The following is a 16,764-nucleotide window of genomic DNA, read 5'->3' on the forward strand; positions in this document are numbered from 1 at the left end:
TACCTGAAGGTGCGTCTGCTGGTGGGGGATCGGGACCGGCAGCACGAAGACCCCGAGCTGGACCTGCTCCGGGAACAGTAATGCAAACTGGTCCTGGAAAAGGGGTTTCTCCGCAGGCACAGCTTGGCGTCCAATGGGCTGTCGCAGTGCTCTTCCTCCTCCTCGTCTTCCTCCTCCTCCTCCTCTGCCGGGGAGCCGCTCTCGCTGCAGCTGTCGTCAAAGACCGTGTCGTACTCAGGGGTCTTGCAGAAGGCCATGTCCTCATTATCGAGAGCACTGTCCAGGAAGCCAAAGTGCTTCGTTAAGCTGGCTCTGATCTCCTGGTCTCGCAGCTGCTTGACGCCGTCCTTCCACACCATCTTGCTGCCCGCCTCCTTGCCGCCGAAGTCCAGCCCCTGGTAGTGCGCGTCCGGGACCCTCCTCTTGTGCTCCATCTCTGTCTGGCCTGGGGGCTCCCAGGACTTGAGCACCTTCCTCTGCAGGGTGGCCTCCGGCTTCAGCACCTGGCAGTAGTCGTGGTCCCCGAATGAGCACGAGAAGGGCCGCTTGAGCACGCCCGGCTGCTCGGCAGCACGGCTCAGATGGGCCAAGAGCTCTGTCCTCTCGGGGTGCTTCTTAGGGGCTTTCTGGGAGGCTCCTGTGTCCCCTATGCTCCCAGCCCCAGGGCTGGGAGCCGTGCTGTCCTCCTTGCCTGCCTCCTGGGGGATGTCTGGCTTGTACAGGTCCTCCTCGGCGGGCTTGTATGGCGGAGTGGTGGGCGGCGTGAGACCTGAAACCCGAGTGAACAAACGACGGGAGTCAGCTCTGCCCTCCATCACACTTCATCCGATCCCAATGCCTGAGCTGCATCGACACTGCAAGGCAGGGAGGCTGCTCAGCCTCCGCCACCCTATCCACCCACTGACACTTTGGGGAAAAAGAAGGATGCCTCATCCCCAAGGGGACCCGTCGATTCTCCCTTCCCTCCTGGCCTCCCTCCAAGCAGCAGCCCCTCCAAACAGCCTCCCCACTTCCAAACGCTTTCCCCAGTGCCCATGTCGCAGCCCACGAGCTGCTGCTGATGCTCCAGCACAGAACCAGTGCACAGAGAATGTGCTCCTGCACCACGGGATGAAGCAGTGGCTTCAGGATTTCCCATCCCAGAGAGAAGTGAGAACACTAAGAGCCCGTCCTACCTGCTGTCCCACACAGCTCCACGGTCAGCATTGGCTCAAAGTTTCTCTTCCCAAAGGTCGGGTCACTGAACAGCACAAAATAAGGAGAGGGAAGGTGTGTAGGTGAACACAGAAAATAAAAAAAAGGAGGCTGATAAAAATGCTGCCTACGAATGAACCCTCCCAGCATGCCTAATGCCTGACGGAGATGGGGGCGAGCAGCATGCCCTCGCCACCACCGCAGCGGGGGCGAGCCACAGTCAGGTCCCCAGGGCACGTCCACCCTGGCACCAAACCTCGCCGAGAGCCTGGAGCTCTCCCAGCGCCTTGCACCTGTGAGCAAGGTGCAGGTGGCGGCTTTCCAGCCCCAGTGTGATTTATGTAGCCCACACAAATCCCCTGTGCACTTACGTTTGCGCCAAGGACAGCGTGAGACACCGTGGTGTTTCTGAAAGGCAGGGAGAAGCAGGGTTACAGCAGAGCTGGGCTCCCTCCAGCACCCATGGGGCAGGCAGGGGACAGGAGGAGCTGGGGCTGGGGACACTGCCGGTGAGGTGGCAGCAGCCACACGAGTGGAGGGATGGCAGGTTGGAGCTGCTCGCACGCACAAAGTGCTGGCCAGGGACAGGCTGATGGCAGCTGCGCTTCTGGGGCACCAGTACGGCTGAACCCCAGTGTGCAGGCACAGGGCGAGCCCTGAGGGAGGGGGCAGCCCAGTCCCTGCCGGGTTACACTGTCTGCCTCCTCATGCTATAAGGATGGGGAAACTGAGGCAGGAGGCACGGGGGTCGCGGATTGGAACAGCACCCCAAGACCAGAACAGCTGCCAGTTCCCCATGCGTGGGACCCCTCAGCCAGGTGGCACCCAGGGGACACCTCCCGCCCCCTCACCTGCTTGCTGCCGGGGGGCACAGTGCTGGCTCTCAGCACCTTCGCCCACCTCGCTGCCCCCTGGGGATGCCAGGACGAGGGGCTGAGGCTCTGCTGGCGGTGCCACGCTCCCGCCGTCTCCCTCCTCCGTGCCGCCCACCTCCACTTCGGCCGCGGGCTCCTCAGCGGAGAAGGCCTCCAGCAACGGGCACAGCGTGGGCTCCCTGGAGGCGGGGGCCTCCTGGGGCACAGAGGGCTCGAGGGGCGGCTCGTCAAGTAAGGAGAGCCAGTGGCCCAGCTCGGGATTGAGTCTCTTGGACCGGCGGACAGTGTAAACGGTACTCTCCGGCCGCCGGGCTGCCTTCCCTGTGGACACAGCTGGGGCACCCACGCACTTCCCAGCCTCCTCCTCCAAACTGCCAGGTTCCCGTGGAGCCTCCGCCTCGGCCCCGAGGCTCTGCCTTGGCTCTGTTTTCTCTGGCACCACTTTGGCTCTGGATTTGCAGGTCCCACCAGTGTCTGCCCCATCCTGGACCAGCATGGCAGGGCAGCCGGCAGCGGGCGGCCGGGCAAGGGAGGCATACACGGGCTTGCCCAGGCGGTAGGGCTTGCTCACATCACACAGCAGGTCCCGTGCCAGCAGCTCCTTCAGGATGGAAAAGGATGCTGCGGGCTTCTTGCAGCCCCCAGCCGCCTGCCAGGCGCAGCCCGGCCGGCTCTCGGCACCACCAGGGTGTCCCGGCTGCGGGGGACAGTCCGGTTTGGCTCTCTTGAAGGGGCTGCTGCAGGGCTGGGGCTTGGCGTCAGTGGCGTCACGGGCGGGCAGCTTCCGCGGTGGCAGGCAGTAGGTGTGCATATAGCGGATGAGCTCCACCACTGTGTGCATCTCCCCGTCGCAGGAGAACCGGCTGCCGGTGCTGTCCTCCGCCAAGGAAGGGGAGGTCACCGCGTCACCGGAGCTCAGCGAGTCCTCGCTGGAGTCGCTGCTGTCCTCGTGGTGGGCACAGTCGCCCGCGGCAGGGTGGTGGTGGCCGCTGGGGCACTCCTCCGGTGCGCGGGAGGCTGAGGTCTGGGCGCAGGGCGCCGCTGAGGTGAGGTGCCGGTGCAGCTCAGTGCAGCTGCGGCTCTGCGCCTGCGGGACGCTTACCCTCCGGTCCCGGAGAGGTCCCTCCACCTTGGGAGAGCAGAGGGGAGACGGTGAGCCCTGCGCCTCGCCCTCACACACAGCCCCAGTGCTGAGGGGAAAGAGCAGCCCGGGGTAAGGAGCCAGCTGGGATAATGGCTGGATATCCAGGATAATGGAGCCGCCAGGGCTAGCGGGTTTCCCTCAGGCATGCCAGGAGGCAGCTCCTCCTCCCCATGAAGGATTTGCAGCTGTTCCCAGGCAATCTAATTTGCCCGGCCTAATGCACTGCACAATTACCATTATCCAAGTAGAAAAATCTTTGATGGCAACTTCTACTGGGATGCAGGAGATTAGCTTAAGATCAGGCTCTGCGGCGTGACAGGCAGCTCTCCCCAGGCCGAGTGATCCCACATTTGGGTGTAAACCTTCGTGGTAAAGGGGGGCGAGGGGGCGGCTTTCATAAACTAGCGCCTGGTGAAACGGAGAGGTCTGAAAATACCTTTGTGCAGGGCCTCGAGGGTCGGGACTTAGGGGTCCCCGGGCGCCGGGTGCTCCCGTCTCTCTGAGCCTCGCAGCTGGGAGGCGCGTGCGATGGAGAGAGGAGCAACTTCTTCAGCTGCAACGAGAAGCGGCGAGAAAGCGCGTCGGCACTGCGGCGACAGCACCGCACCTCTGCTGGCGGCCGCCCGCGCCCCAGGGGCTGCAGGCTGCGCCCAGTGCTAAGCGTCCGATTCAAAGACGGGGGGGGCAATAAAAGGGCACCGAGGGGCTTCACGCTGTGGCTGTGAGCAGGCACCTGTCAGCGCTCGGCAGCGCTCAGCCCCCTTGCCCAAGACCCTGCAGAGGGCAGGGGTGGTGGGGACAGGGGCAGAAGCAGGGGAATTTGCTCCCCAGGGCCATCCCCACTCCGACCAGACACGTGGGAGCTGTTGTGGCGTCCAAACGTCCATCAGCTCTGTCCCTAGGTGCCAGGCTTCACGTTTCTAAGCGTGACTGATTTGGGCAGCTCACTTGGGTCGCCCTGCAAGGCTTGTTCAGCTGCAACACCCAGAAAGGGGCCTCCCTTCGTTAATTAGCTCGCAAAGCATTTTGCAGATGTAAGTCCCGGCGGGACATGCCGAGGGCTGGCTGAGGATCTTCCCCAGCCCACTCCATTCAAAGACTCCCCTGCAGTCCCTCGGGGTGGTCGGAGTGGGGTTTTCCTTAGGTTACACATAGCGCAATCGGTTCTGACAGCGAGGTTAGCAAAACTCTTTCCTTCTACTCAAACACTTTTTTGGTCAGGAAAATAAAAAATATATATATATCCCCCAGCCAGCAAGGATGTTTTGTGTCCCACCCGTCGCGCTATCAACCGGAGGCAACAACAGCTCAACAGCAAGGCGACTGCGCAGGGGCTGCATGGAGGAGATAGATCGGGGGCTAGGCCCCCCCGTGCTGGCCCGTGGGTTTGTAGACCCCTGGGTCGGGCTGTGGGGTTTTTAAGGGGTGATAGGAACGGGGGTTTCCTGGGTCAGAGGCTGCCAGGAGACATCAGCCGGAGTGCCTGAGGCTTTGGGCGTGCAGCTCCTGTCGGTGGAAGCAACCAGCACCTTCCCCCCCCCCCCCCCCCGCAACGTATACATCCTATATATACACATCCGTATCGTGTGTGATATATACACCCACCTGCGCGCAGGGCTGGGGGCTGTGGAAATGCACGCTCTCACCACTGGATGTCACTCCTCCCCGCCACAGCACGGCTTTGGGGGAGACCCCGGGCAAGACTAGGGGGGCGCTGGGGGGAACCATGAGCCCCCGGAGGGAGTGGGCTGGGTGCCCCCACCCCAGGGGACCTCCCGGGAACAGTGGAGGGTTGCAGCAAATGCTGCCGGTTAGCACGGGCCGGGACCAGGAGTGGGGCTGGAGCCCAGATACCTCAGGGGACCAAGAGGGATGCTCTGGTCTCCAAGGCTATAGGGACTGGAGGCCACACGTGGGGGCTTGGGGGGGGTCAAACCTCCTGCAAGAGCAGCGGGGAGCTTGGTCCTGGGGACCTGAGGCAGAGCCAGGCAGGAGCAGCCACCTGCCCTGGGGTTTGGGGCTGGGGTTGGGATGTGCTACAGAGAGCCCCGGGCAGCCCCACAGCCTCGCCTCGCAAGAAAAGGAGGTGTGTGGGTCCTGCCAAAGCCGCCCCCAGCACCGTGACACCCCCTGCAGGCAGCGCCCGCCCCCTGGGTATATATATTTATATACACACAGCAACAAGCAACTCGTTCCCGTGAGGATGGCGATGGAGGTGACAGCAATGATGCAGAACATGTATACGTATACAATACAAGTATATGCTTTGGTATTGACGGTTAGAGAGAGTTTTAAGCCTAGAATGAAAAAATTCAGACCTTTGCTTCCTATCATACCCATGCAGCCGGCTTATCAGGGGCTCATCCAAATCCACCTTAAACAGTAGGAAGTGGGTTCTTACTAGAGACAGCTCATCAACCTCGGGGGCCGGGGGCGGCCCCCCCGAGACCGGGACGGCGGGTTTGGGGGAAGGGGCAGGCGAGGTGTAGGCATGGTTGAGCGTGTCCCCCTCTTCCAGAGCTCGGAAGGCAGCCAGGCCCACGTCAGCTCCCTGAATATCATCCAAAGTCTCGGTGAGGGCCGCCAGCAGCGCTTCATTCTCACTGTCTATTATCTGAAAGGAGCAGAGAGAGGGAATCAGGCCGAGCGAGGCACCCGCGGTCGCTCCCTCCGGGGGGGCATGTCAGGCTGGCAGGGGGCCGAGGGGGGATTTACCTCCCTGGGGCACAGAGATGGGAGCAGGGGAGAATGACCCGCGCAGGGATGTCATCCGTCCACCCACAACCCTGGCAACCCCCAGGGGAAAAATAATAGAGAGCATCTTCTGTCCCTAGAAGCAAAGCGCAGCGGGAATGGGGGTGGCGATTAAAAGGCTCCTTGACCAAATGATCCCGGCTTTGGGCTGTGAGCCTCCCGGTGCCAGCTGGAGGGGATGCTGGGGGGAAGGAAACGTGGAGAGCCCAGCCCAGGGCTGCCCGGGGGAAAAGAGAGTGCAGCCCCCTGCGAGGGCAAGGGCAACAGCCCCCATGGCACGGGGAGCATGACCCTGGGCAGGCTCCGTGCATGAGGCCCCTTCCTGTTGGTGGTACGGTGCAAACGCCCTAGACAGGGTGCAGAAGCAGAGGAATGGCCCAAGCGAGCCAGGAGTTGGCTTGTTTTGGTCCTCCTCCTCAATAGGCTCAATGTAAACCATATCCAACAAGAAGCAGGCTACTCTCAGGTATAAAATTAGCACGGGACAAGTTCAAGCTCTCGGTGAGGACTGCGGACTGCACACAGCCTCCCTTATTACTCTCTTCTTGTTTAAAAATTAAATATCTTGAGTTCCGTGCCCTAACCTTGCTTGCAGTTACTAGAGCAGGCTCCAGGGAAAGGCAGCAGGATACACCATTTTTGGCTCCGTTTCTTTTCCTCCTGTTATTGGCACGAGACTGCTGTGCACACAAGTTCAGTGGGATACATTTCATTATACGCTGCTGCTCCTAACGGGCCTGCCTTTTGCATTTCTTTTCTGTTTATCTTTTCCCCAGGAAGTTCAGCGGAAAATATGCATCTCGTGATGAAGGTCCGTCAGCTGGACTGGACCATTTTCAAGCACAGCATCAGCACAGCACAAAAGCCAGAGGGCTATTATTATGGCCAGGTCAGAAAATATCAGGGCTTTTTCTTTTTTTTTTCTCCTTTCTTTAAGAACAAATCCTCTGCCTTCCCAAAAAGCAACCCACTGCTGGTGACCAGCAAGCCCCGGTGTGCCACAACCAAGCTGGCCTCCTTGTTCCAGCGGGAAGCGCCTGGAGATGCTCAGCAGGGCATGGCAGCCCCATCCCCGGAGGATGGGGCACATTGAGGCCATGGCACAAGAGGAGGGAGGATTCTGGAAAGGCAGCCCCACTGCTCCTAGCTCTCCTCCTCCCGCACCCGAGGGCTGCCCCGTGCCCTGGAGAGCAGGGAGTGTTTGCTCTCCTTAGGCACAGCTGTAAGTGTCAGCATCGGAGATCAGACATCGTGCAGCTTGCTTTTTTATACCAGCGCTCAGCAGCTTGGTCTCCCCTGCCCCACTGGGGCTCCAGTAGCCCCTGCCTGCCCGCAGCTGCAGCAGTGCATGCCCTGCTCCAGGGTGCATCCACCCCAGGGAGGCAGAGGTGGGTGCTGGGGACACCCCCACCCACGGGTGCCCCCCGGCGTGCACAGAGGTGATGCTGAAGCTGGAGAGCACAGCACAGGTGGGCTGGTACAGCAGCCCCGCTCCGCTCGGCACCTCCTCATTAGCCTTGCTCTGCTTGCTCCATTTAGACCCAGCGCGCAAATTAATGGGAGCACTAATCAGCTGGGGAGGCGATATTAATAGCTGTCCCCCCACACCTCCCCTCCCTCCTCTACCCTCCCCTGCGCTCCCCATGCCTCGGCCCTCGGCAGTCGCCCATGGGAAGGTGCAAGTGAGCGGCCCAGGACCAGCAGCTGGAGGGATGTCTCCCCACATCCCCGTGTCCCCTGGGTACCTGGAAGAGCTCGGAGTCGTCGGTGCTGTACTGGCTGGACTCGGTCTCAGAGTGCTCCGCACACCACTGCAGCTCGCTGAAGCAGCCGGCCGAGTCCAGGTCGCTGGTGTCCAGCTGGGACAAATCGATCTCAGGGAAGTCGGAGTAGAGGTGCTCCTCGCCGGACACCTCATACTGCGGAGAGAGGAGAAAGGAGGTGAGCTCACGGCCACACCACAGCACTTGGGGCTTTGCAGGGGACACCCAGGCTGGCAGCGACGGGCTGCAACCAGCAGCAACAACAGCGGGGACGGCCGGGACCTGAGGGAGCTGCGTCCCCACGTGCCATCGCCTCTGCTCGACCGCGTTACTCAGAGCCCAGATGCAGCTTTTTGGAATAAAACTGGCAAATGGCTCAAGGGAGAGCAATTACACAGCAGCTGAGGGAGCACGGAGCACCTCCTCACCGTGGTTTTTGCAAACCGGTTTGCGCAGCCCGGCACCGCCGTCGGTGGGCACCGAAAGCTGCCCTGCTGCCACCAGCGAGCCCTCGCGGCAGCACCAGGCACATGTGGAGCCTGCACGGGAAGGGCCTCATTGCTCCAGCAAGCAAACAGCTGCCAGTGCCCTCAGACAAACCTCAGCAGCCCTTCCTGCCTTCGGTGGTGCAAGGCTGACCTCCAGGCTCATCCAGCTGCCCCGGCAATCAGCAGCAACGGAGGGAGGCGAGAGGCTTGGGGCGCGCACAGGATGCAGTGCATGGGGCAAGGCTCTGCGGGGTGGCTTCACGCCGGTCAGCCTGGCTGTTCACATCCCCATCCCCATCCCGGCTACGTGGCAGTGAAACGCTCGGTGACAATCCTTGGGAAGGTGCACATCCCACGGCACCGTGAAGGCACTGCAGCCCCCCATACTTCTCGCACATGCAAGAGAAAATGGCATGGAAAAACATTGACATCCAGGAGCACATGGGGCAACCTGAGCTCTAGGAACTGAGCTAAAAATACCCATTTAATCACCAAAAGCAGCTGAGACCTGCCCTGCTTCCACCTCACTCCTTCATTGCCTCCACAGGTCTCCGCATGGCCAGCCCCTGCCCACCCCGCGCCCAGCCCTCAGCTCCCTACTGGATGCATCCTCAGCAAAAAACAGGGCTCAGACGCAGAGGTGAAAGGTCTGGTGCAGATCCACCTGGTATTGGCTGCCCGGGGGGAGTTTTCTGGGGATGAGGGAAACAAGTTTATTTACACAGCAAAGGGATTTTGGAGCAGGCAAACATCTGAGCACGTGAGAGGCTGTGGAGGCAGAAAAACATGGCCTCCACTTCTGCCGTGCTGACAGGCTCTCCTCTGACACGCAGCAGGGGGAAAGGGATCTCAAACCGAGCTCCAGGAAGGGCAAAGATAGGGTTTCTCTCTTCATTGTCTTTTTTTTTTTTTCCTTGGGATAATTGAGGATCATAGATGATCAACTCGGTGTCCCCCCAAAGGATGGTCCTGTGCACACCAAGGCTGGGGTCTTCAACCCCTCCCAGCAAAATCTTTGCTTTCCGGGTGCTCAGAGCACGTGCAGTGGGATGAAAGGTCCCCGTTCTCATTGCTGCCAAGTCTGGGGATGCAGATCTCCCTTCAGCCCAGCTCAGCCAGCCCTGCTACTGCGCGTTCGGTGCCCTCTGCCCTCCCAGGCACGTGCGTTACCTGCCGTGCCTCCTCCCTGCCTTCCCTCCCCAGCTCCTGCGCCCGCCCCAGAAAACATCCTGCAACAACTTTGGCTCCCCCTTCTCCCCAAATCTTCCCATGGGAACACAGGCAAAGGGTTCTATTTTTAGAAAAGCCATACACATATATATACGTGTGTGTGTGTGTTCAATTAAAAATAGCAAAGCAGTCAAATCCTCCTGCTCCTTTTGATATGCCACAAGGGAAAAGATCTCGGTGCTGAGATCACAAGGAGCAGCTGACACCAGTACTTGGGACGTCTTTTGATCAACTCTGCAGATGTGACACGTCCCCGTTGGCAACAGGGCTGGGTAAAAATAAACTCCTGCAATCCAATGCTGCTGGGCTGCCCTGGCTGGGCATCCCGGAGGCAGGCGCTGGGGTCGGTGTCCTCACGGTGCCCTGCCGCTCGCGGCATCCCCAGGCAGTGCCCGGCCATGGATGCTCCTGGATTCCTGGCTCACATAGGTCAGGAGCACCCCCAAACTCCACCTTCCCGGCATGGCATCCCCACGTCACTTGTTTGGCAGGGAGGATTCATTTCAGGCCAGCAGCACAGGGAGCGCATGCCGACACTGCCAGTGCGGTACCGGTGTGGGGCTGCTGTGGGCACGAGAGCTCATCTGCTCCAGTTCTCCCTTTTCCCACCCTTTCCACTTCCTGCTGCCTTGGGAGAGGAGTGAACTTTTGTTCTAATTTTATTCGGGAGTTTGTAGGAAGATCAGCCCTGGGTTCTTGGTGTGCAGCCAGCAAATACCCATGGCGACATGCTCGAAAATTCGGAGGCATCCTCCAGCCCAGACACCTGGCCTGTGCGCGCTGCAGCGTGGCCGTGGCCGGAGCTGCCGGGGGCTCTGCGGCTTCTCCGACCAACCCTGCTGCCGGGGAGGGCTGCGAGGGGGCCACGTGCCCCCCACCTGTGCCCTCTGGGGACACGGGAGCAGAAGGCTCAATTGTGGGTTGCTCCGGGAGGCAGGCAGGCACCCTCACTCACACTGAGGCTTTGTGCTGTTTTGTGGATTTGTGCTCGTTTCATGTCCCCGTGGTGCTGGCCATACCCAGGAGCACCCCTATCGCACCTCCAAGGGGACCCGGTTGAGCTCAGCCATGAATTCCTGCTGCTGTGGGGCCAGCAGGTGGGATATCGCCCCAGAAAGGTGATTTTCAGCTCCTTCTGCTCTGGAGCCGTGCTAACCCCAAGTGTGGGCGTGTGTAGGTCTTATCTCTGCACAGAAGTGAGCCCAGCTCTAATTCAAATATTGGATTAACGAGACAGGAAATGTTTTCCTCTTTTTCAATGTGAACTTGGGCTCCGGGGGCTAAACCAGCTGCTGGTGAGCGTGGCTGGGGCTGGGCCAGGGTCCCCCCAGGACAGCCCTACACAGCTGCCGCCCAGCGAGGTGGCTCAGTCTGATGGTGCCTGCAGTGCTCAGCGTAGGTGCTGGCGGGTGATGAGCATGAGGACGAGTTCATCTCAGCCTGCTCTTCAGTTCAGTTCCCCTCAATGCGCAGCGGTAAGCCCTGCCGGTTCCCCACCTGCTGTGCATGGCACCAGTGAGCTGTGCCTGCAGCTGGCCTGTGGCAGAGTTTGGCTGCCCAGCGGGGTAAAACCACCACACTTTCCTCAACCCCGGGACAGAGCGGGTAGGAACTGCCCTTGTCTACAAGGCTCCTGCCTCCAGCCCCTTGAAGTGGCAGCCAAGAGCTCTGCAGCCCAGCTCCAGGCACAGGGGCAGGCGGGCAGCCCGTGCCTGTGCTCAGCGAGGCTGCACGAGGGGCAGCCTCTGAAGGCTGCCGGTGCAGAGACGCGGCTGGATGGGGCACAGCAGCCTCTCAGTAACTTAATCCCGGGTAAGCCTGGAAGGCCAGATTTGTGTCACCGCTTGCATCCGTGTCCCCAGGACGCTGTGAGATTGGCCTGCCGCTCACCCACCACTTTGCTGCTCCCTGCGCCCAGCGAACAAAAAGGGAAGGAAAACGGGGGCTGTCTGGGGAGGCCGAGGGACGGGGGCAGAGGCCGTGTCCTCGCAGAAGAGCGAGGCCGTGACTCACCCCGCACACAGCCTCCTTCCTCCACACCACTAAGTGCCTGCTCAAGGCATTAAGGGATAAATGTACATCCACGCACAGGAGGCAGAGCCCCAGATTAGCCCGTAGCATCCCAGCTGCGACTCAGATTGGTGAGAAAATGTGGAGAGCTCAGGGAGTGCTGGCCCCGCGGCCTGCCAGGTGCAGGTGGGGAGCCTCCCGCTCCGTGCTCTTGTCCCGAGCCTGTCTCTCAAAAAGAACGAAAATCCTCGGGCAGGGGTTTTGAAGGCAGCCGTCCGGGCTTATCAGGGAAATCCGTAATTACAGACTGCTTGAAATGGGGATTACAGACAAGCGGGGAGGCAGACACTGCGCGATTGTTTCACTGGGGTGAACTGGGCAGGCAGCGAGGGGGTGGCTGCAGCACCAGGGGCAAGGCCACCTGTCCCTGGTGCCGTGGCCCTTGTAGGACAGATGTCTGATGCCCCGGTGTGCGGCCCTAGGCCTCAGCATGGGAGCGGGGAGGTGAGGGGGGCTCTGGCCGTGCTCCGGCATGCACCCTGCAGCCCGCGCCGAACCCAGCTTCTCCCTGTCCCCAAGCTGCCACCAGCCCCTTGTCACCCGCGGGGACGTGCCGGCTCCCTCGCTGTCCCCCGATAAGAGGTGCCAGCACGGGGTGGGCAGCTCCCCGTCGGTGCCAGGAGGGGGGCAGAGGTGGGGATGCATGGAGGAGGGAGCTATAAATAAGCACAAATACAGCAAGGAGGCACCTGGCCAGAGCTGTGAAGGTCACCGGAGCGTGTGCCTGCAGATAGCAGCCCCCCTCCCCATGGCATTTGACAAAATGTCACTCTGAAGGAGGAGGCACAGTGTCGGGTTGTGCCTGCTGCCCGGCCGCCCCTCGGCACCCCGAGATATTTATAGGCAGCATGCTGGGGTCCCCATGGGACCTCTCCCTGCAGAGCCCTGGCCCTGGGATGGGGACGAAAGGAGAGCTGCAGGGTGGCGAGGTCGGGGACTTTGCACAACAGCACCTTTGGGGGGACAAGGAGTGCAGAACCCAGCTTCCCAGTTCTGCACAGTGCTTGCGACATCTTGCTGCCCTGATAGGGTCAGGGGATTTTGCCCTCTGCACTCTTTTTTTTTTTAATTGGTATTGATCTGTTTTATTGATCCAGCCCAGTCGGAAGAAAAACCATGCTGCTGCATGGGGGAGCCCTGGTGCCCTGCACAGCACCCTGCCCCAACACCTTGCACAGCACGGTGCACCAGCACCCCGCACAGCACCCCCCTCCCCAGACGAGGTGCCCAGAAGCTGTGCAGGCAGCACAAGGCACCCACTGGGCCGCTCAGCCCAGGGCCTGGGGCATGGCCGTAGCCGAAAGCACAACGAAAGCGTTCTCATTCACTGACTTTTGTCTTACATTAGAGGGGTATAATTAAGATCAACCACGAGATGCGAGTAGTAGGAAATATTAAACTTTAACTACAAACAATAAACATGAACTTGCCAAGGAGTCTTTGATATGGAGCAAAGATGGAAGAAATTGCAGTAAACTATCCTTGAGTCACAACATGGATCCAGAAGAAAGGAGTCTGAGATAGTGGTGATAATGCCCTGAGTAAACAAAGGTGTACTGGAACATTTCAAACAAAGGTGTGTCGAGTTTAGGAAGAAGGGCAGCAGCAGAGTTCTTACATCGCAGCTTGCAGAGCTGCATGCTAATACCGTACCCATGGCTGTTTATTTGGACTCAGGGTGCAGATCCCACTTCATTTCTGTGTGGGATACCCGCAGACCTCGAGCCCCTGCCGTGCTTGGCCGCGCTGCAGGCACTGCAGAGCCCGAAGCCCCACACCGCTGCCGTCACCCCCTGTGCCACCACCCCGCCACCAGGCACGGTTAGCAAACCAGGCCGGGAGGTTATTTTGTCCCATGCGATGAAAAGGGGCAGCAGGCAGATGCAGTGGAGGACGGGACGTTCCCCAAGAGGGCCTCTCATCTCTCAGCACCAACTAATGGAGGCGCGGCTGCTGCCAAGCGCGCAGGATGTGCTTTGCAGGGCAGGGGCTGCCAGCTGTGCCGGTGCAGGCACACATAGCAGGGTGACAGCAGTGCTCAGCACCCAGCTGGGGCGCAGAAGTCATGCCCAGGGCAGTGCACTACCAGGCAGCTTTGGCCCCCGTCACGACTTTATCCCGCACCCACAGAGCAAACCAGCAGAGCGCAGACCCAGTCCTGAACCCTGGCAGTGTTTTAATGAGCTCTACGCTATCTGCCCCAAAACCACAACCAGGAACAGCAGATGGCACTTGCCCAACTGGGTGGCCCAGGTGGCGTGGGTCCTGCCCCCAAGGATGGCCATGGGGGCAGGGGGCAGTGGGGCCAGCGGGGCAGGCGGGGAGCCCCAGGAGCGGCCAGCAGCACAGGGGTCAGGCTGTGCCGCGGGACGGGGCACGCGTCTGACTCAGTGGGGAGCTGCCCCTTAGCCAGGCTGCTTGTCACCAAAATTCCCCACCACGGCAACTGCCGCCTTTTGAAAGGATAATATGAGCAGGCGATTATTTTCAGCCCTTCCTCTTGCGATGCTCTGGCTGCCAGGAGCCACATGACGGCTGTGGGCAGAGGGAGGGCCCTGCCGGGTCGGCTCGGGGTGGCCGCGGGGCCGGGAGGAGGAGCGGCCCTGCCTGTCCCCTGGCCACCAGCCACCACTTCGCTCCTCCAGCCTGCTCTGTCCCCGGGAGAGCTGTAGACCCCTCCCCTCGTGTAGCCCCCTGTGGCTATCACCAGCTCGGCTCCATGGCCACTGCTCTTTATGGGAACCACACGCTCGCCTGAGCCCCTCACAGCTGGCCCGGTTGGGGAAGAGCAAAACCATGCCAGGAGGCAGCAAGCAACTGTCCTGCGGCTCCCTGCACTGCGAATGCCAGAGAGGTTGAACCAGTAATAGCACGGGGAGGAAATCAGAGATGCTTCCCACAGGGAACATGGTACAAATCCCCGTCCCATGCCACGCTGGGTTCCCAAGCTGCCCCTGGATCTGCCCACACTACAGGCACAAGCAGAGCCACGTGCCTGTGTTGTTGCTCTTGTGGAGCTCCCCTGGTCATGCCAGCTCCTGTGGTCCTGGAAACCCATGAACCATGCTCAAAGGGCTTGCAAAGGCGGTGTAGAAAAGCCAGGAGGCTTTTGGGGTTTTCTGGGAAATGGCAAGGGACCCAGCCATCCATCTCTCCATCCAGTGGCGCAGCTCTCCATCCAGTGGTACACCGCAGTGCCTGCTGTCTAGAGGCTGGGAATTGGCAGGAGAAGTGAGGACAGCAGGGGATGAGCTATAATTATTGAAATACCCTTCTCTCCTGGCCTAGGACACAACTCACAGCTCTTGAGGAGTGGAAGTGAGCGGGGGGCCCTGCCTCTGCGCGCAGCCCTGCTCTGCCGCGGGTGGAGGGCTCGGATTTTTGGCACTTTCTGATCTCTGTGTCAGCAGATCCGCAGCCATGAAATGGAATCTGAGGTTAAAGCCAGCCCAAATCCTGGCCCTTCACACACAGAGCTGAGGAACGGGTGGAGATAATCTGGTGGCTGCTGCACAGCCCGGCCCTGTGCTATCACTTTATTAGGTCTGTGCCCAGCGGTGTGGGATGCTCCTTGGCTCGCCCCATGCAGAGCAGGAATGCTGGGGCAGCCTGTCCCCAGCCCATCCTGCCATGGGGGTGGCAGGCAGGGGACAGAGGGACACATCCTTCCCACCTGCCAGAGGGTTTGGCACAGGAGCACGGCCACTGTTTGATGTCGTTGGCACCACGAGGAAGCAAAGCACCGACTTAGCACTAATCAGCACGAGGTGGGAGACGGGGAAGGTTCAAGCCCAGGTTAAGAAAGCGCAGGGAAGATCTTCCCGCATTAGCCTGAGCTCTGAGCAGCTCCGGCCCCAACACATCGCTGCCATGGGCACGCTCAGTGCCATGGTCAGGATACCCAGCACCGAAACCGAGCCTCCATGGACCCTTTCTCTTGCTGGTCACCAGAGCCCCCTCTAAGGAAAGCAACAAGGAGGGGCAACATTGTTTCTTGCCCTACTCCCACTGCCTGCAGGCTCCAACACCCCAGCATCCTCCCAGCATGATTGCCAGTACGCACTCCGAGCCTTTATACCTGTGGCCAGGACACCCCCTTCCTCCCTCCCCATGCCCAGCCACCCTCAGGGATGGAAAGCGCTGGCTCCCCATGGCATGGCACGGCACGGCACAGCACATCCCAGTTTTTAAGAGCAGGTTTTGGGGGCTGAGCAGCGCCTGGCATGCCCCTGGGAGCACATTGTGCCTCTGAGCCTCACTGTGCCCAGCTCCCACACGGAAAATGAAGCTCTTGCAAGGCATCTAAGGATGAAAACCGCTGTGGAGAGAGCAAAACCACTCTGATCTCTGTGCACCCTCCCACCAGACCTGTTCATTCATGCCCAGGCCTGTATCCCAGCAGGGGTGGCAGCGCCCGCATTGCCCAGCCCTCCTTACCTGGCCCCCTGCACCCCTCACAGCATCCCCCGGCTGCAGGGAGCGGGCAGCGCTGCCCGTGCTGGCTCCTGCCCCTGCTCTGCGGGATGCCTGCTGCCCTGCCTGCACCGCCAGGCCCCCCGCAAGACAAGGAGCAGGGTCCCCACCTGCCCCATCTCCCGAATCGGGGGTGCCCTCCTTACTCTTGTTCATCCCCTCAGCCCTCCACTCTCCCTGTTTCAGTTGCTGTCCATTTTCTGCAAAGTGCCCAGCCGGAGCAGATGTGTCACCATCTGGCGGGGTCACCGCTTGGTCCTGCTGTGGTACAACCCTGCTGGTGCTCCAGGAAAGTCGTGGGGGGAGCCTGGGCACAGCGTGGGCACCAACACCTCTGGGCTCTGCTGTACCCTAAACTGCAGAGAGCTGGCACCACCGCGTGTGGCTCATACCAACAACAACAGTGGTGGGAAAGGCGCTGGAGAGTGGCTGGTGCTCTCCAGGTGGGCATAAATCCTGCTGGGCAATCAGCTCTGCTAACTGATAGATGGCATCGATACCGCGCCAGCTGGTGCCGGGGGAAAGCAAGGCCTGGGAAGGTGAAATGGACCAGGTTGTAACAGGACTCGTGTCCCATGACTGGAGCACGGCTCTGCGAGGCGATGGCGAAGGTGTGATCCCTGACCAGCACTGCGGGGCTGGCTGCGGGTACGCCGGCACCACCCAGCCGCACTTTCACTGGCATAACCTGTTTGGCCCGGGGATTTCCCAGAGCTACACCAACAAACACAACGCGTCGCCTCTCCTGTGTCCGCACTGTGCTGGTACCCCGG

The 16,764-nt window shown here is 60.7% G+C and overlaps 1 protein-coding gene across 3 annotated transcripts in view; it reads right to left on the reverse strand.

Annotated features, from left to right (window-relative positions):
- Positions 1-16,764, reverse strand: part of PPARGC1B (PPARG coactivator 1 beta) — a 44,233-nt gene that overhangs the window by 8,069 nt on the left and 19,400 nt on the right. For 2 of the 3 annotated variants that reach the window (XM_080555215.1, XM_080555217.1), the window contains exons 2-8: positions 7,713-7,886; positions 5,615-5,827; positions 3,650-3,766; positions 2,046-3,198; positions 1,566-1,602; positions 1,176-1,240; positions 4-769 (exon numbers count right to left, since the gene is read on the reverse strand). In XM_080555215.1, the coding sequence (XP_080411341.1) occupies positions 4-769; positions 1,176-1,240; positions 1,566-1,602; positions 2,046-3,198; positions 3,650-3,766; positions 5,615-5,827; positions 7,713-7,886 (2,525 nt within the window). The remainder of the gene's footprint in view (positions 1-3; positions 770-1,175; positions 1,241-1,565; positions 1,603-2,045; positions 3,199-3,649; positions 3,767-5,614; positions 5,828-7,712; positions 7,887-16,764) is intronic. The other variant, XM_080555216.1, reaches the window with a different exon arrangement.

Source organism: Anser brachyrhynchus (genome assembly GCF_964034855.1).
Source record: "Anser brachyrhynchus genome assembly, chromosome: 14".
NCBI classification, from domain to species: domain Eukaryota; kingdom Metazoa; phylum Chordata; class Aves; order Anseriformes; family Anatidae; genus Anser; species Anser brachyrhynchus.